The 20,311-nt window shown below is 45.4% G+C and overlaps 1 protein-coding gene across 1 annotated transcript in view; it reads right to left on the reverse strand.

Moving 5' to 3' along the window:
* The window catches only part of MED27 (mediator complex subunit 27), a gene marked incomplete at its 3' end in the record, with an annotated part of 68,919 nt that overhangs the window by 17,339 nt on the left and 31,269 nt on the right, over nucleotides 1–20,311 (reverse strand). Inside the window, exons 4-5 of the mRNA XM_083374851.1 lie at nucleotides 7,062–7,155; nucleotides 764–871 (exon numbers count right to left, since the gene is read on the reverse strand). Of these exons, the coding sequence (XP_083230977.1) occupies nucleotides 764–871; nucleotides 7,062–7,155 (202 nt within the window). The remainder of the gene's footprint in view (nucleotides 1–763; nucleotides 872–7,061; nucleotides 7,156–20,311) is intronic.

The raw sequence follows: 20,311 nt of genomic DNA on the forward strand, positions 1-20,311 counted from the left end.
GAGTGGAGTATGCACGGCAGTGCTGGTGGTGGTGGTGGAGGAGGAGGAGGAGGAGGAGGAGGAGGAGGAAGAGGAGGAGGACTATGGGGTCCTTAATGCTCTTTGCATTTGGTTGTTTTCTTGCAGACATTTCATTACCCAACTAGACTACGTCATCAGAACTTGAAAGGAGTGGGATTGTGAGGAGGAGGAGGAGGAGGAGGAGGAGGAGGAGGAGGAGGAGGAGGAGGAGGAGGAGGACAACTATGGGGCCCTTAGTGCTCTTTGCATCTGGTTGTTTTCTTGCAGACATTTCTTTACCCAACTAGGCTACGTCAGCAGTGCTTGAAAGGAGTGGGATTGTGAGGAGGAGGAGGACTGTGGGGTCCTTGTTGCTCTCTGAGCTTCGTGAGTCTTTTTGCACAGGTTTCATTAACAAACTAGCTAACAGCAACAGTGTGCTGCCGCTGCCCAGTTTGGTCATGAAACCTCTGCAAAAACAACCAAGCTCAGAGAGCAGCACCAAGGACCCCACCGTCCTCCTCTTCCTCCTCCTCTCTCGTCCTCCACCATGCAGACCCTGCTCGCTTGTAGCGCTGATGACGTCGCCTAGCTGGGTAGTGAAACGTCTGCAAGGAAAAACAAACAAATTAAAATAATCGCCAAGCTCGGAGCTGCCGCATGTATAAACAGGGAGCAAGTCTCACTCACTCGCGCTCAGACTAAGTCACTTTCTCCACCACCACCCCCAGCCTCAATTTGAGATGCAAAAGGGATGTTCTACCTTGCCATCTTCCGTGTAGACGTTTTCATGGAAACCTTTGACTATTGTCCGGTCGATGAAGAGGCTCCTCATGACCACGATAACCTTTAATACTTTTCCCAAAGTGACCTTCGGAAAAAAAGAAAAGAAGGGGGAAAAAAAGAGAGAAAGCGTAAACATGTCAATACCGAGAAGGCGGCAGGTTATCCAATACAGGCAAGTCCTTGGACTTTCGACAATTGTTTGGGGGCCAGCCTTTCCGTTGCTAAGCGAGGCGGCCGTTAAGGGAACCGCGCCGGATTTTTATTATTATTTTTTTTGCAAGCCTTTTTTCTCGCCGCCGTTGTTCAACGGGTCGTTGCGATGGTGAAGGGAACCCAGACGGACATTAAGCGAATCTTAACTGACTTTGGTTCTGGGAAGCTGGCTGGGAAAGTCGCAAACAGTTGTTAGGTAAAGCCGGCTTCTTCTCCATGGGCTTCGATTGTCAGAAGGTGGCAAACGGGGAAGCACGGGATGCCGGGACCGTCGTAAATACGAATCAGTTGCCAAGCGTCTGAATCTTGATCACGTGACTGTGGGGGATTGCAGTGAGGGCCGTAAGTGGAGGAACTAGTCCTAAGTCCCTTTTTTCCTGTCACGTCGTAACTTCAAACGGTCGCTAAACGAAGGGTTGTAAGTGGAAAGCTACCCGCAAACTTAAAGGGTTTAACTTATCATGCCTAGGTATGATCTGAACCCAGTGCCACAGTTTTAAGGAAGAAGAATAGAATAGGAGCTGGAAGGGACCTTGGAGGTCTTCTAGTCCAGCCCCCTGCTCAACCAGGAGAACCTATTCCATATCTCAGACATATCTAGAATCTTCTTAAAAATCTCCGGTGATGGAACGCCCACGATTTCTGGTGACAAGCTGTTTGTTAAGTCGAGGACTCCGTGTATATGGAGACCACCTCACCTCTAGCAAGGGGTGTAAGGTGTGTGTGTGTGTGTGTGTGTGTGTGTGTGTGTGTGTCAGGTCCATTTTTGCAACACGTGATTTCACCCTCACTTTGAAAAGGGCGTACTTGATTAAAAAAATTGCTTTCTGAATGCTGGATTTCATGCCAGCGAGAACGTCCGCCCCGTACACTAAGATCTGCCAAACAATTAGGCAATGCGGGTGCTCACTTAAGCTTGTAAACACTTGCTTACATTCCTCACAACAGGTGCAGCAACATGAAAAGCTCCCAATTTCACACCGAGGTTGTGTTGACCCTGGAAAAACCAGCAGCTGTTGTGCCGACTGAGGAAGCCAAGAGGGAGGATTTGGAAATAGAAGAGACAGTTGCACGAGATCGTAATAGCGATGGAGAGAAAGGAGAAGGAGACGATGGAGAGAAAGAGGAGACGATGGAGAGGAGAAGGATCCGATGGAGAGAAAGAGGAGATGATGGAGAGAAAGGAGAAGAGATGATGGAGAGAAAGAGGAGACGATGGAGAGGAGAAGGATCCGATGGAGAGAAAGGAGAAGGAGGCGACGGAGAGAAAGAGGAGATGATGGAGAGAAAGGAGAAGGAATTTTTAAAGATTTTATCCATTCCCCCTCCCACCTTTATTGAATTCACAGCCACCCACCCAGATTTTGTATGCCAGAAAGTTGCAAAAGGCGATCAAGCATCCAAACTTTGATCACCTGACCCTGGGGAGGCTGCGGCAGTCGTAAGTGCGAAAAACGGTCATAAGTCACTTTCCCACCCCGCCGGTGCTGTCGAATGATCGCTAACTTCGATAAGTTTGAATGATCGCTAAATGAATCGGAGGAATACCTGTATTCCATTTACTGGGCGTTGCTTAAACTACATTTAGAAAAACTCTTGAGGCCAACTTCCCCTCGTTAAATTTGACTGGTTTTTTTTTTCCATCGATAGACACAATACTCGGCTTTTTAATATGTCGCCTGTGGGATATGTTCAAAATTGACCTTGATGTAGAAAATTTTAATTCAAATCGATACACCTGCTAGCTCGATCTAAAATTCAATTAATACGAACGGAGGGGGGGGAAGGGCAAACGCCCCATGTTTTCTTCGAGCCGCAAACGGCACGGCGGCACGTTAAGCCAGCATGCAGCCTTCTATTATGCTACAGTGCTGGCTTGCTTTTAAACACCATCAGGCTAATGTGTTTGCTGTCAAGATCTAAGGCTCCTGGACTGATTCTAGAGGACAAAAGGCAATCGGATCGGTATTCTCCTTAAATACTTACTGAGCAAAAAAACATCAAAACAACAAAGAAAATTGGCTTGGTGAAAATTCCCCAAAGGGACCTGGAATTTGTAAAAAAAGAAAAAAAAGAGCCTTTTTAAGCAAAGTTGCACTGTCATTGGACTTAATGAGATCCGAATTACCTGGTGTGAATACTAACAGGCACAAGGAAAGAAAAGAGGGAAGCAAGACAGATTACAAAACAAAACACTTTTTTTTTTAAGCCTTATACCCCAACCTTAACATTTTCAAAGTCAGGACCTTGTATTTCGACACGAGCCTCGCTCCAAAATGGAAAGAGAGGAATGATTTTTTTTTTTTTGCACCCGGCTAACTGTATAGAGGATTTAAGGCTCTGAAAAATTTAAATTTTCAAAGTGTGAAAACCAAGCGTTCAAACTGGACATCCTTGCTGTCTGAAGATTTCTCCAGAACTTGACACACGAAGTTCTCACGCGGCGGTATACAGAAATTTGTCGCTTTCAAAGTAACGAAAGGTCATTTCCACCCCACCCCCCCCGCCCCATCTTCACCATCTGTATTATTGGTCATAATAATTGATCACAATCTTCTCTTGCAATGTTTCTGGTGGTCGCGCACCCCAGTATTAACTTGGACTCTGCTTAGCTTTTTTGGAGATCAAGCAAGGTCAACAAAAGGCAACCGGAGGCCAAAGCTCTTCACGACGCTATCCAGGGTGCTGAAACGCAGACTGGTGTTACTTTCCTATATACTAGCTTGCGACTCTTGGCTTAGTGCTTGTTCGAAGTTACAATGGTGACCCCTATGACAGTTTTTCACTCTTACCACCGTCGCAGCATCCTTGCGGTCACATGATCAACCTTCGGACGCTTGGCAACTGGTTCGTATTTATGACGGTCGCAGCGTCCCCATGTGTGTGTGTGTGTGTGTGTGTGTGTGTGTGTGTGTGTGTGTCCCCCTTTTGCGACCTTCTGACAAGCAAAGTCGACGGGGAAGGAGCCGGATTCAACAACCGTGTGACGAGCTCAACAACCGGAGCGATTCGTTTTAACGGGCGCGACAAGGAAGGTCGTTAGGACGGGGCAAAACTCACCGAGCAAGCGTCTCGCTTAGCGACAGAAAATTTGGGGCTCAGTGGCGTCGTGAGCCGAGGGGAAGCACTTGGGACTGTTGTACCTTGGCCAGAGAGAGACACAACTGGACGGTATTGGGTTTAGAAGTCTCCAAAGTCTCCTTGAGTGCTTAAACACAGCCGGGCTACCTCAAAGCAGCCAACAATTTAAACCTTGCAAAAGCAGCTGAGCTGCCAAGTTTTTTCCCCCTCTTGATTGCTATGCCCTCTTAATGGGCTGAAAATCCTATTTGTGCCACCAACCATCCTCTTTTTTCCTAGCTATTTTTCTAATCACTATCCCCCCCCTCCCGCTTCCTCAGCTGTGGCTATCAAACTCTACTTTGTTTTATCAAGGCGCTCTCTTCTAATGATGCCTATTTGTAAATAGCACCGATAGGCTGCAATTAAGCCATTAGTGGCTAAATAAACAAGCATGCTAATTAGGCCCTTCTGCAAGGGATTTCTTTCTTTCTTTTTTGGGGGGGGAAGGGGGGGATACGGAGAGGCTGGAATTTACCTTTCATTAATCTGGCTTAATTGCCTGCTCGAAAGTCAACATAAATCAAGAGCCAGGAGTGATTTCTTGATATTAAAAAAAAACGAGCTGATGAGTTCTCACGTTGCCACTCTCCTTGGCAATCGGCTGCAGATACTCTGGGCAGGAAGGCAAAGCTGGCAAGTTTTACTTGAATTATTTGAATCCTCGTTGGGAGTAAGAGAGGGGGACGGGCCCAAGTTCACCTAGCTGGTTTTTCATGTCTAAGCGGGACTAGAACTCGCCGTCTCCTGAGGATTGGCCCAAAGTCAACCAGTCGGCTTTCATACCTATGGCGAGACTCGAACTCGCCGTCTCCTGCTTTCTAGTCTGGTTCTTAAGGGTTAGAGACCAAACTGGCTCTCTACACCCCATCAGATAATTTTACAATGACTGTCAGAATTTCAGCTAGTCCTCACCTTACAACGTTCGTTTAGTGACTGTTTGAAGTTACAACAAGGCTGAAAAAAAGGGACTCACAACCAGGCCTCACACTTACGACCGTCGCAGTGAGTTTAGCCTCATTTTATGACCTTTCTGGCCACAATTGTTAAGTCAATCAGGGCAGATGTTTTTAAGTCAGTAACGCCGTTTGTTAAGTGACATCTGGCCGCCCCCCGTTGACTTTGCTGCAACGTTCCTGAGTGTGAAAAAGAGTCATTTTTTTTTTCAGGGCCGATATAACTTTGCACGGTCACTAACTGAAATGGCTGTAACTTTGCACAATGAGCGGCGATTCAGCAATGTATCGGGAAGGAAAAGGTTGAGATGCTGGGAAATTCAGCTTTAAACTTGTGGTCGGTTCCAGAGTTGGCCCAACATCATATTAGAAGACTGAGCAATTTATTGTCTTTCTGATGAATTTGGCACTAACAGCCCCATCACTCTGATCGTGAAGATTATTGCTAACGTAGTTTAAGAAATCTCTTTAAAAAATGTACAGGTTGTCATTTTAGCTCCTATAAACGGTTCCTCCAGTACAACTTTGGCGGGAGGAAAAAAAAAGTCACATTGCAAATGTAGCCCCAGAGCGAAGGAACATCAGGAGTCAGGTACTTTGGGTTTAACTTAAGAATTTATACGCTACCCTTCGATAAACAGGATTCTCAGGGTGGCTTATAAATAAAAGACAAAGCAAAATACATAATTAACCGACAATGAAATCCAAGGACAGGAGAGAAAGCAAAGCAAGGGCAGAAGGGACGCCCAAGCACAATGTTGAGGCAGAGTTTAGAGGGAAAAATGGTTCGGTTTGATCTCTGACCCGTTTCCAAGAGATCAACATTTCAAGGTGAACTTGGAGGCCATTGTGGCTCTTATAATGTTTGAACCCCGGGGCTGATGGCTCTGAGATTGTAAATGACCAAAAACATCAATTCTTTATTTTTGTAAGCTGCCTAGAGTCACTTAAAGTGAAAGGGCGGCCATATGAAAGAAAGAAAGAAAGAAAGAAAGAAAGAAAGAAAGAAAAGAAAGAAAGAAAGAAAGAAAGAAAGAAGGAAGGAAGGAAGGAAGGAAGGAAGGAAGGAAGGAAGGAAGGAAGGAAGAAAAAAGAAAGGAAGGAAGGAAGGAAGGAAAGAAAGAAAGAAGGAAGGAAGAAAAAAAGAAAGAAAGAAAGAGAAAGGAAGGAAGGAAGGAAGGAAGGAAGGAAGGAAGGATGGAAGGAAGGAAGGAAGGAAGGAAGGAAGGAAGGAAGGAAGGAAGGAAGGAAGGAAGGAGACAGCCAATGGTTTTCTTGAGAAAGGGGGGAAAATCTGTTTCATTTTCAAAACTGCCCACAAAGAGCAATCTTTGCATCGATGAGATTTGGGAAATCTGAGAATAACTGTAAGTTTTCAGCTTTTTTTAACGTATATTGAAGAGAAAAAAAAAAAGGCATTCAAGGCAGTCTAGACATCTCCTGCCCATTACAAACATTCCTGGAAATGGCCTTGAGTTGAAATAAACAGATAGAAATAGGCATTTATAGGCATTTTTATTTGATTAAACTCTGCTTCTTTTTATTCTTTCATTCCTTTCCTATAGGCAGTCCTCCACTTGGCACAGTTTGTTTCGTGACGTTCAAAGCTACAACGGCACTGGAAAATGTGACTTAGGACCATTTTTTTACACCTAAGATGGCTGGGCTCAATTGTGTAAGTTGAGCACTACCTGTATTTTTATTTTTATGTATATTTTTTTCCCCGTCCATTCTATTGTTGCAAGCCACCCAGAGTAGCTCCACCGTGAGATGGCTGGCAAATAAATTTAAGCAATAAGCAAACAAATCAAAGTATTTGCCAGTTTATGTATTATTCTGATGCGTTTGAAATTTCACAGCAACAGAGAGGGTGTCCCCCCACATTTGGAAGGGTCCTTTCCGTTAACACCAGTGGGCCTCTAAGCTTTATAAACAACAACAGCAGAAGCAACAATCACAACAGCAACAACAAAGTTTTTAACTCACCAGCAACATGGCCGAGGTCCCGTTCGGCCGAGACAGCTGGATAGACATCTCAGCAAACATTCGGTCAATGCGGTTGATCACGTCGTCCACGTAGCTACAAAAACAACACATTGCAGGTGAGCGACAGCAGCAACTCAACAATTTACATTACGCATAAAAGAAAAAAATATGTAACCGACGACAGCGTAGCCAGCGAAGTTGTAAAACCAGGCCCTTGCTCGCTTAATCAGGAAGCGGATCGAAACCGAGTACAGCGATCTGATTCACGTAACTGTCAGTGATTTGATTGAGAATTGCGGCCAAAAAACAAACAAACACAAAATACCCCGTAAAATCGGGCACACCTCAAGAGTTTGCTGCCTTGCTTAGCGACGGAAATCCTGCTCCCAATTTTGGTCGTTAAGTCGAGGACTACCTGCTTTGCTTGGCCCAACTTGACGTAGTATCCCTGAAAGCACCAGAATCACAGAGTTGCAAGGGACCTTGGAGGTCTTCTAGTCCAACCCACTGCTCAGGCAAGGCAAATGGTTCTGGAGAGAAGTCATTCCATTAATTAACTGTTCTTGCTGTCGGGAAGTTTCTCCTTAGTTCTAGATTGGTCCTCTCCTTGAAAAGTTTCCATCCGTTGCTCTTATCCTGCCTTCAGAAGGCGCTTTGGTTGAGCCCCCCCCTCTTCTTTGTGGCAGCCCCCTCAAATATTGGAACGCTGCTATCCTGTCACCCCCCCCAGCTCCTTCTTTTCATCACACTAGACATACCCCAATTCCTGCAATATTTTAAGCCTCCAGTCCCCTGATCGTCTTTGTTGCTCTTCTCCGCACGCTTTGCTAGAGTCTCAACATCTTTTTTTTTTTTTAAACATCGCGGTGACCAAAAACTGGATGTAGAGCTTCAAGTGCGGTCTTGCCGAGGTATTTTTGCAGAAAGGCTCCCAACCCCTTCATTATTTTATTAATCTGTTTTAACATATTTGTAATGTGTTTTAACTAATTGTTAAGAGTTGTGGGCATTTTGTTTAATCTCTTTTAATTTTTGTATTTTGTCTTTCAACATGTACTGCCCTGTTCACCGCCCTGAGTCCTTCGGGAGAAGGGCGGTATACAAATAAAATTAATAATAATAATAATAATAATAATAATAATAATAATAATAATAATAATAATAATAATTAGGGGCAAGTGTGTTAACGCTGCAGAGACGGCAGCCTCTGCGCCCATAAATTGATTGCAGGCAGCTAACACCCTCCCTCCGCTGATGGTTTTGAGTTTTACACTGGACAGATGGCTCTGTTCTCAAGCCTGACCTGTTTTAAAAGCTGGATCTCGTCCAGGGATCCAGTGTGAGCGTTATGTTTAACAGCCCAGGCGCCGTGGAAAGCACATTCTCCCACACAAGTTTGTAAGATACATGCTGTTCATTTTAAAACTCCACGCATGAAGCTCAACAGCCCTTCTTCCTCCCCATAACGGTAACATAAATTCAAGTCTTTTCTTTTTCCCCGAAAGGTAAAGTGGTGGTGGGGGGGAGAGGAGGGAAAAATTGAGGTGGGAGAATCCTAAGGCTCTCATCCTGTCCCTCTCTCCAGCAATTATTATTATTTTTTGGTTGTCGTGGTTAATTAAAAGAACAACAACAACAAGAAGAAATGTTAAAAAGCGGCACAGAGCGTGGTGTTACTTGGAACACAACTAGCTTTTTAAGATACCTACGTGGCCATTTGTACTGCATGGGCCAAAAGACTGTTTCCAATTATTTGCCACCTCCAATTCTATTCCCCACCCACCCACCCCCACAAAAAAAAATGGAGAACGTTCGAATCTTAACAAGGAAAACCCCATACATTTGTGGTTGAATATGCTCAATTAGTCCAATTAGGCTTTTAAACGGCATTTCAATGCCACTTACTAGCATTAAAAAAAAAGAAGGTCCAAGCGGTTTCAAGGAGTTTACGGAATTACAGAATTGGAAAGGTCCATCAGAGGTCATCTAGCCCAACCCCCCTGCTCAAGCAGGAGACTCAATACCACTCTGGACAAATGGCTATCCAGTCTCTTCTTAAAAACCTCCAGTGATGGAACAGCCACAATTTTTTTTTTTTTGAGGCAAGCCATTCCACCCATTAATTGTTCCCACTGTCAGGAAATTTCTCCTGAATTCTAGGTTGCTTCTCTCCTCGATGAGTTTCCATCCAGGGTTTCTCATCTTGCCTTCTGGTGCTTTGGAATAGAGGCTGACCCCCCCCCCCCCCCCCACACACACACTTCTTCTTCTCTGTGACAGCCCCTCAAACCTTGGAACGCTGCTATCATGTCACCCCTGGGCCTTCTTTTCCCTAAACTAGCCAAACTATTAGATTATTAGTAAGGCATTAAGGATAAGGGACACGGTGGCTCAGTGGGTTAGGACACTGAGCTTGTCGATCTGAAGGTCGGCAGTTTGGCGGGTCAAATCCCGAGTGCCGCGTAGCAGAGCGAGCGCCTGTTACTCGTCCCAGCTTCTGCCAACCTAGCAGTTCGAAAGCACGTAAAAATGCAAGAAGAAAAATAGGGACCACTACGGTGGGAAGGTAACAGCGTTCCGTGCGCCTTTGGCGTCTAGTCATGCCGGCCACATGACCACGGAGACGTCCTCGGACAAGCGCTGGCTCTTCGGTTTGAAACGGAGATGAGCACCAGCCCCTAGAGTCGGAAACGACTAGCACCCATGTGCGGGGGAACCTTTACCTTTACCTTAAGGCATTAAGGTAAAGAGCGTGTGAAAATTCATTGAGCTGATCCATTTATGGGATACCCTGAAGATGCATCAAATCACCTTCAGCCGACATGTAACAAGGATAAGAACTGTGGCCAGAGCTGGGAAATGTTGGGCCTCACTAGCCATACAAAGTCACAATTAAATATGCCACAAAGAGCTGTAACCTCAAATGCGTTCCATTCTTGAAAGAAAAAAAATAAAGACACTGATGTTATTGCTCCTGCAAGGTAGGTTGAGGAGGAAAAGAACAGACATCAAACAAGGATTCAGGGGCCATTGAAGTTTAGAGAGAAAATATTACGCGGGACATTAAACCGAGATACTGACCTGCAAAGCTAACCTACCATAATTGGCTCAGAGGTAAATCATTAGCTAGGTAGATTTTTTTTCTCTGTAGGATTTGAACACCCAGACCCCCCCCCCCCAGTTTAAGAACCTCCTTAATTTATTCCCAAACAGAGGAAAACAGAGTCAAATCTGACTCCACAACAGCATCACGAAACCAGCCCTGGGGATCGCAAAGTCCTTCACGGTGTTGTGTTAAAAGGCAGAAAAATAAAACTTAATTTCTCTGAACTTATATATATATATAAAAACAAAAAAAAATGTGTCGGATCTGAAGTCCTTTCGCTAAGAGGCTGGCGCGTGTTTTGTTGGAGATTTATTTATTTAATTTTTTGGCCTTTTTTAAAAAAAGTTTAGCAAACTATAAAATACAAAAGAAACAGTGAGAAACGGGAGGGGGGGATGAGAGAGGAAGAAAAACATTGACTTCCGACTCTTTATAGCACAGCAGAATAAGGACACTATCCTTGACTTACAGCAGCTCATTTAGTGACTGTCCAAAGTTACGCCGGCATCGGAGATGGGTGCTTCGTGACTGTTTTTTCACACTTACGACCATTGAAGCATCCTCAGGGTCACGTGATCGAAATTGGATGCTTGGCAACCGGCGTGTACCTATGTCGGTTCCAATGCCTGGGGTTTTTTTTTTGTTGTTTACGTGATCCCCATTTGCGACATTCCGACAAGCAAAGTCACTTAACAACTGAGCCAAGGGAGGTCACAAAACGGGGAGAAAACTCACTTCACAAATGTCTCGCTTAGCAACAGAAATTTTGGGCTCGGCTCTGGTCGTTAAGTCGAGGACTGCCTGTAGCTAAAATGCTTATTGATTTTCTACCCCCCACCCACCCACCCACCCCGGCGATTTCAGAGGTGACTGAAATATATATATATATTTCAGCCCACTTCAAGGGGGGAAAAAAAGGCCTGTTTGATATAACACGAATAGTTGGTTCTCTTAAAATCCCATTACCGCCCCGAGCTCAGGATAGGATGCGTTCCTTTTCGATTTCTTAGTGTCAGTTTTCTGTCAACGCGCCGAAAATGTTTTTACACGCTCAGATGGGTTTTCAGTAATGCCTGCGGAACAAGTTATGCTTTCTTGACTCCTGATCGCAGTGACATTTGACTTAAAAATAAATAAATTATAGGAAAGCAAGCCTGCTTTATTTTATTTATTTATTGATTGATTGATTGATTGATTGATTGATTGGCTGGGTTTACCTAGAGGTTAAAATTCTAAGGTTGCCTTAACCAAGTTCAGTGAGACTTTTCACGCCCCTAGGCTATGGCCCCAAAACATTTGAAATGATATTACCGAAAGGAAAAAAAAATGGCCTGGTTTAAATTCATTAATTGTTCTAGCGCTGAAGCGAGACAAGTTTGCAGCCGCTCCGGACAAGGATAGTAACAATAATAATAATGATAATTAAGAAGTCAGCGGCAGCAAAGCATGGGAAACGGACCCCGGTCCACAATTAATATTAAATTACAGCATTAAATATTAAAATATCCACAGCAAAGCCATCCCCAGTAATTCCAACAAAAGGCAGAGCTGAAAGGCTGAGGTTGAATCCGGCGTTGTCAATTCAGCCAGTTGTTCGAGGTCAGCCTTCCTGGTTTTATTTTCCAGTGGAAAATTGGACTGCCGACATTTAAACGCGGTTATCTTAAAAAGCAAAAGAAGGCCCAGGCTCAAGTAAAACGTATCTGCTTTACTGAAATATTATTTATTCCAGGAGGAGTTTTCTTTATGATATTCAACTGAAAGTTTTGCAGAAGTCCCTGTCTTCCTTATACATCCATCCCCTTCTCATTTCCTACCAATAGTTGTAAAGGTAAAGGTTCCCCCGCACACGCGTGCTACTCGTTTCCGACTCTAGGGGCCGGTGCTCATCTCCGTTTCGAAGCTGGAGAGCCAGCGCTTGTCCGAGGACGTCTCCGTGGTCATGTGGCTGGCATGACTAGGTGCACGGAACGCTGTTACCTTCCCACCGGAGTGGTCCCTATTTTCCTACTTGCATTTTTACGTGCTTTCGAACTGCTAGGTTGGCAGAAGCTGGGACGAGTAACAGGCGCTCACTCTGCTACGCGGCACTCGGGATTCGACCCGCCAAACTGCCGACCTTCAGATCGACAAGCTCAGCGTCCTAACCCACTGAGCCACCGCGTCCCTAAAGAGTTGTAAGGGTCATATAAATATGAGCCCAAGTTGCCAAGCATCCAAATTTTGATCACGCCAGCTGCAAAGGTTGTGAAGTTGTGGAAAAGGCGTCCTAGGAAGGTCACTTTTTTTTTCCTCCAGGGCCGCGGCAACCTTCGAATGGCGACGAAACCAACGGCTGCAAAGTTGAGGACAGCTTGCCAAAGCTTTCGTCCACGTGTCCCTGTAGCCCCCCATCCCGAGGGCCGGGTTCTATCGATTTGTTACTGATTATGAAACTCATCTGCCATCCCTAAAACGAACGCGAGCAATCCTTTAAAGGTTGAAAGTGTTAGCGCGAAAATTAACCTTAAATTGTGAGCGTCGTGGCTCCTTTGCCTCCGACCTCTTGCGAGTGCCATTTTTATTATTATTTTTATTATTATTATTATTATTGTTATTTCGTTGCTGGCTCGGACTGCGCCCAACGCTCCTGTTTGCTAAGCCAGTGCCAGCTCTGACTTCCTTTTTCCCTGGATCGCAGCAAGGGATCATATTTCTGTAGCACAAGCATTTAAGGCACACATCCGGAAAACTCTTCCTAGCTGTGGCTGACAAAGGGAACTGAATAAATCTTGATTACGCTCTTGGACAGCACAAGGACAAACAAAGGCAGGGGATAAGCAGAAAATATAGGATGTTGTCTCCCTTCCGGCTACTACTTCGTTTGATGACACAAATCCTGCATTCCCATTAAGGAAGGGCCAGGCCTGCTTTTGACACAAGGCAACGCAAACGTGCAGCTTTGCACCCGCTGGGAGCCTAGCGGGAAGGCAGGAAGAGAGGAAAATGAGAAGATATTGGGGCTATCCGTCTGATGAGCGCCAATTAGAAAATCGATCCCATTAAAGCCGAGGAGCAGGGCTATCGGTGGAATCCAGACTGCTCAAGGACAGAAATTTCCAAACCGATAAGAATGCCGCTTGATTTAAAGAGAAAGAGGATTTAATAGTGGCCTGAAGGGCCCTCATCTGTCATGAACCCTTTCAGACAGATCGGATGGGGACGGGAAGGGATTGTGCTGACCGGTGAAGCCGGACTCCTTATTAGCAACTTGGCACTCGAACAAAGAAGAGTTAATTCTGCAGACTGCAACTTTGCACAAAAGAGAGAGAGAGAGAGAGAGGGAGAGAGAGAGATTACCCATTAAGCTTTGTCTGCGCTTCTTCCAATGGCATGCCACATCCATGTTGGAATACAGCACCCATAATCCCCGAACTGACTCACAAAAAGGGTAAGAGAGCCAGTTTGGTTTAGTGGTTCAGGCACCAGGTTAGAAAATGGGAGACGGTGAGCAGCTGACTCTAGGCCAATCACTAGTCCTGCCTTAGTCATGAAAGCCGGCTGGGTGACTTTGGGCCAATCACCAGGAGACGGCGAGTTCTAGTCCTGCCTTAGTCATGAAAGCTGGCTGGGTGACTTTGGGCCAATCACCAGGAGACAGTGAGTTCTAGTCCTGCCTTAGTCATGAAAGCCGGCTGGGTGACTTTGGGCCAATCACCAGGAGACGGTGAGTTCTAGTCCCATCTTGGGCCAATCACCAGGAGACGGTGACTTGTACTCCTTTGTAACTTTGCTCTCTAAATGAATGATTGTAAACTGAGGAGCCCCCTCTGCATTCAACCACTGAAGGCATTGTACAAAGCCAGTTTCACTTAACAACTCATATTTATGACAGTTTGCAGTATCCCGGGGGTCACGCAATGCCTTTTGCGACCTTCCGACGAGCAAAGTCAAGGAAGGAAGCCGGGTTCCACTTAACGGACGTGCTGCCAACTTAACCCACTGCAGGGATTCCCGTAACGAGGGGGTGGGGGGGCAAGGAAGGTCGCAAAACGGGGCAAGCATTCCCTTAACCAATTGCGCTTCGCTTGGCAACAGAAACGTCAGGGCTCAGTGACAGCCGTAAGACGAGGAGACTGCCTAGCGATTGCATCAAGGTTAATAAAAGGAAGTGTAATTAATTGCCGCTTAGGTGCAATCCGATTAGGGTGAAAAATGGCACGAGCCTCTAAAGCGACAGACGGCTAATTGGACGATTCGGTTCCCAGCGGGGAACAAACAGCGTCGCTGATGCCTCCCGGGAGAAACAAAAATGGAAGAAGAGACGAGGAGAGGATGATTTTTGTCGAGGCGTCCATCAATCAGGCATTCTTCACGGTCTTTGCGAGGCCGGCTTTCGATTCAGCTTCTTCTTCAGCAGCTGGAAGATACCTGGCACGTTCCCATCCTCTTATTTTAAAAAAAGCAGGGTAAATAACGGAGCTTAAAAATGCTTGCCTTTCTGCACGGAATATAATAATCACAGAGTTGGAAGGGACCTTGGAGGTCATCTAGTCTAACCTCCTGCTCCGGCAGGAAACCCTACACCATTTCAGACCAAGGGCTGTCCAGTCTCTTCTCAAAAAGCCTCCAAAAATATCCATGTTCTTCCTCCTTCCTGCCCAATAAGAGAAGACATTGAAGGGCGACCCACCTGATCAAAGGAATTGCCTTTTTAGCCTCTGATGTTCTTCTTTCCAAGATTTGCTGGACGTCGACCCCCATCATCCCCATCCTCCAAGGCATATTATTACTCAGCGGATTATGAGAGTTAAAATATCCAGCACAAAGGAAAAACACCCTCCTAGGGGTGGGGGGAGAAAGAGGATATAAGCTTAATTGGGACAATTTTGGAAATCCCAAACTTTTTGAAGCCGTGTCTAAGAACGTTGAGATTTTTCAACCAGGTAGAATGATACGTCAAGGAAGGGGCTTTCGGGGTGGGGGTGGGGTAGAAAATAATAATAATAATAATAATAATAATAATAATAATAATAATAATAATAATAATAAGAAGAAGAAGAAGAAGAAGAAGAAGAAGAAGAAGAAGAAGAAGAAGAAGAAGAAGAAGAAGAAGAAGAAGAAGAAGAAGAAGTAGGAGTAGTTGGAAGGGACCTTGGAGGTCATCTAGCCCAACCCCCTGCTCAGGCAGGAAACCCTACACCATTTCAGACAAATGGCTGTCCAGTCTCTTCTTAAAAACTTCCAGTGTTGGAGCATCCACCACTTCTGGAGGCAGGTTGTTCCACTGGTTAATTGTTCTGTCAGGAAGTTTCTCCTTAGTTCCAGGTTGCTTCTCTCCTTGACTAGTTCCCATCCGTTGCTTCTTGTCCTGCCTTCAGGCGCTTTGGAGAATAGCTTGACTCCCTCTTCTTTGGGGCAGCCCCTGAGATACTGGAACACTGCTATCATGTCACCCCTCACCCTTCTCTTTGTTAAACTACACATCCCCAATTCAGGCAACCGTTCCCTATATGTTTTAGCCTCCAGTCCCCCAAACATCTTTGTTGCTCTTCTCTGTACCCTTTCTAGAGTCTCGACATCTTTTTTACATCGTGGTGACCAAAACTGGATGCAGTATTCCAGGTGTGGCCTTACCAAGGCATTGTAAAGTGGTATTAGTACTTCACTTGCTTATTTAAAACCCGGCGTTCATCGGAGCCGAGGCGGGCAGGAATCAAATTGAGGAGAAGGAGACTGCCTGGATCAAGCGCAATTTGGGAAAAGGCCGACGGCCTCGGGGAGCGGCTCTGCAAAATGTTAAGATTGTTTTCCAATCATTCTCCTGCCAAACGGAGAGATCCGAGCACAAGTCTGCAAATCGACTTCGCCACAAAGGAGTCGTGTTGGTTCTCATGGAGACCCGACGAAAATAGCTCTCCGCTTTTCCAGCGTCTCCGACTGGCGCGTGGAGAGAGTTAACATCCCACATACAGGTGGATGTTTGAGTGAGGCCCATAGTTGAGCCCCAAAATTTAGGTCGCTAAGTGAGACATTTGCTAAGTGAGCTCGGCCCTGTTTTACGACCTTTTTTTGCCCCGGTCGTCAGGTGAATCGTTGCAGCTGTTAAGGTAGTAATAAAGGTTGTTAAGTGAATCTGACACCCCCCGTGGCTTTGCTTGTCAGAAGACCGCAAAAGGGGATCACGGGATACCCCCCCCTCCCGGGACGCTAAGACTGTCATAAATGTGAGTCGGTTGTCAGGCATCTGAATGTAAATCACGTGGTCATGGAATGCGGCCAGGGTCATAACTGTGCCGTTGGACCTCAGCGTGCCTGGCTGTGGAATTCTGGGAGTTGAAGTCCACAACGTATAACAGGGCCAAGTTTGAAGACCCCCTGCATTGCACCTTCGAACAGTCAGTAAACAAACCCTTGTAAGTCGAGGACTGCTTGCATTGCCCCCAACCATCTGGGTCCTCGCTTATTCGCCTCCCCTTACGTAACGGGTCTACAAATAGTTGTAAGTTTACATAACTTTCCATTAAATAACTTTAAGGATAAATCTGTAGGGACACTGTCATAGCTGGAACTCGTCTTCTGCCAGAAGCCACATCAACCATCTGTTAATCGATACGGCAGAATAAAATTTATACTTTTCTGATTATTTTTTTTTCCCCAGAAGCTTTTTTTTTTAAACAAATCGTAACCAAAAAACGTTAGCAGGCTGTAACCTTTAAAAGTCGGAAAATCTCCCAAGAATGCAAAACAGTCTTAGCAGCTTAAAAGGTTTAGAGCTGCCGTTATCAATTACGACATCCTTTTCTGAGAAAATGACAAGTTATCGGAGTTGTGGGTGCGTGGGTTTTTCCTTGAGGCTAACGCCAGAGGAGAAGCCTGCTGCAAACGCTTGTTGACCGTTGAGTTTTGAAAGTCTTTATTCCATCCAGTTAGAATATTATCTTGCTAGGTTAGAAATTCAGGCTGTGTGAGTTCATTCAAGCCTGTTTCTGAAAAACAGCTGCAGAGGAAGGGGCGGAAAAAAAGCAATTCTGCGAGAAGGATGTGGCAGCTTTAATGAGTGAACAAGAGATGCAACGTTTTGAAGAATAAAGGAGAAGGTTTGTCGCTTGGGGTTGAAAGATGGGGTCCTTGGTGCTCTCTGAGCTTGGTGGTTTTCTTGCAGACGTTTCATGACCCAACTAGCTAACATCATCAGGGCTGGTAAGGAGAGTGCTAGTAAGGAGGATAAAGAGTGCTTACTAGCCCTGATGATGTTACCTAGTCCCACCTTAGGCATTAAAGTCAGCTGGGTGACTTTGGATCAGTCACCAGAAGACGGTGAGTTGTAGTCCTGTCTTAGGCACAAAAGCTGGCTGGGTAACTCTAGGTCAACAACCAGGAGACAGTGAGTTCTAGTCCTGCCTTAGGCATGAAAGCCAGCTGAGTGACTTTGGGCCAGTCACTCTCCCTCAGCTCAGCCCACCTTACAGGGCTGTTGTGCGGAAAATAGGAGGTGGAAGAAGCATTAGGCATGTTCCGTGCCTTATAAAAATAATAAAGGCGGGTTACAAAGCAATAGATAAACAAACATGATAGTAAAATCTACCTGATTCTTCCATCTCCTTCCCACCCCACCAGTCTTAAGCCTCTCCCATATTTTCCTCCAGCACCTCTTGGTCTCCTTACCAATGTGAGACCCGAAACAAGTGCTCAGAGATTAAAAATGTCTCCTGCACAAGAGCCCCAATCTCCTCCCTGCTCCAAAGATGCTATTAGTCCATTTGCAATTCCAAAAGATTCTATTAAGACAGAAAGACTTGGCTCTCCAGACGAATGATTTTGTTCCTGGGAAATTGCTGACGCAGCCGGAACTGCCAGCCAAACAATTTTATAAGTCATAATTCAGAGACATATTTGCCCATCCAAAATAAATAGAAGCTACCGTAGTAATGCTTTCCGAGGCCGTGAGAGCTGAACGAGAATCTGTCTTGTGACAAACCTAACGGAGCGGGACGGAACTGTAAAGAGTCAACAAAGCTGTACACTTGTCCTCGACTTGCGACTGTTCATTTAGGGACCAAATAGAATAGAATAGAGTATTGTAGAGTAGAGTAGAATAGAAGGAATGAAGAATAGAGTAGAGTAGAGTAGAGTAGAGTAGAGTAGAGTAGAGTAGAGTAGAGTGAAAGTAGAGTAGAGTAGAGTAGAGTAGAGTAGAGTAGAATAGAACGAATGAAGAGTAGAGTAGAGTAGAGTAGAGTAGAGTAGAGTAGAGTAGAGTAGAGTAGAATAGAAGAAATGAAGAATAGAATAGAATAGAATAGAATAGAATAGAATAGAATAGAATAGAATAGAATAGAATAGAATAGAATAGAATAGAATAGAATAGAATAGAATAGAATAGAATAGAATAGAATAGAATAGGAGTAGAGTAGATAGAATCAAATCGAATCGAATAGAATAGAATAGAATTTTGGACAGCTAGCAATAATTGTCCACAGATTACTTTTTTTTCTCAAATAAAGACCATCTCATCCCAGCCTTCTTTAAAATCATTGCTACATAATTTTCTGCAGGGGATGCATTAAGGAAGCAACAGCGAGAACAGCTTGTACATCAGCCAAGCAATGTTTTCGCCCTGAATTCTAACTGCAATCTTAAATAGCGTGAGTTAATATAATGGCCTGGTGGAATTGCTCTCTGCCTTCGAGGGAGTTCTGCCAAGCCTCATTAAGTCGTAAGTCGAGGACTAAGCTGCACAGAGCCCTGCGGGTAAACCACACTTACTTAGGGGACAAGCTGAACAGGTGATTTACAGGGTCACGATGGACCCAGACCTGGAGGCTCCATCTAAGTTTGCCGGATCAAGATTATGTTTGCCCTCTGACTTTCTGTTTCTGAAATCGTAGCTACGGAGAAACGGCAAGGAACACAGAGTCGTACATCATACCGCACTTATCAGGAAGAGCTGACAGCGAGCAGATCGCCTTCCCAACAAGGGTCTTTAAAAAACAGAGGAAGGAGTGTTTCCTTGTAGGCTTCTGATGTCCCATGAATTTTGAATGCTTCCTGGCTAGGAGAAAAGTGCAGTTTTCCACGGAGAATCCTGCTCTTATTGTGCACACTCGGGTGGCACCCGCAAAGCCTCGGCGCTTGCTTGGCGTTGCCCTGCCAGGCGACCTGGTAGAAATCGAAAAATCCCAATTCTTCTCTGCCTCCCCATCCTGTTTCTCCTGGTGATTAATTCAAAGACATCCCTGAGGTGGGCCTAGAAGTCACATCTCCCAGTTCTGAGCCGGGCACCTTCGCCCCTACACCAAACTGGCTCTTTAATTCCCCACTAATCCCACTTTCCTAGTGATTGGCCCCAAGTCGCCCAGCCAGCTTTCCTGCCTAAGGCAGAACTAGAACTCATGTCTCCCAGTCCCGAGCCGGGCGCCTTCACCCCTACACCAAACTGGCTCTTTAATTCCCCACTAATCCCAGTTTCCTAGTGATTGGCCCCAAGTCACCCAGCCAGCTTTCCTGCCTAAGGCAGAACTAGAACTCACATCTCCCAGTTTCCGAGCCACTAATACCGTCCATCTTCCTCTTAGAAGCCAGCGATTCCCGTTGAATAAAATCTGACGCAGTGGCATTTTCGTGGGAAAAAAACGGCTTTCATCTATCCCTTTTGTAAAGTTTCTTTCCCTTGCTTTCTAATGGATGTGGCTATTCCCCGCCATTCATCCTCTCGAATTCTTTTTCCTTCTTCCCTTCATTTAACCATCCATAACCTCTCTGCTTTCAGCTGCCTCGCGCGCCGCGCCCTCTTCTCTCGTCCCTGTCCTTCGTGAATGATCAGACCCCGTTTTTCTGTTCATTCACGTTGGCATCACCGTCGAAGACCCCCCACCACCCTTAATCCGGGCGCTGCATTCGTTAGGTTATTTATTGCAACAACAACAAAATACTTATAGTGATTTTTTTTTTCTTCCTCCCCTCCCCTCCCCTTCTCTCTCTCTCTCTCTCACACACACACACACACACCGTCTGGCAAATGACAAATCTTTTTTCGTGGAGACACCATGAACGGACGATAGTGGATCGATGGGTTCCAGTTCTTTTAGGAGGGTGGGGTGGAGTGAAAAATGCATTTCTAAGAAAATATGCAGTCACTCCGTACGTGAGCAGAAGTGTCAAA

Source organism: Vipera ursinii, assembly GCF_947247035.1.
Source record: "Vipera ursinii genome assembly, chromosome: 16".
NCBI classification, from domain to species: Eukaryota; Metazoa; Chordata; class Lepidosauria; order Squamata; family Viperidae; genus Vipera; species Vipera ursinii.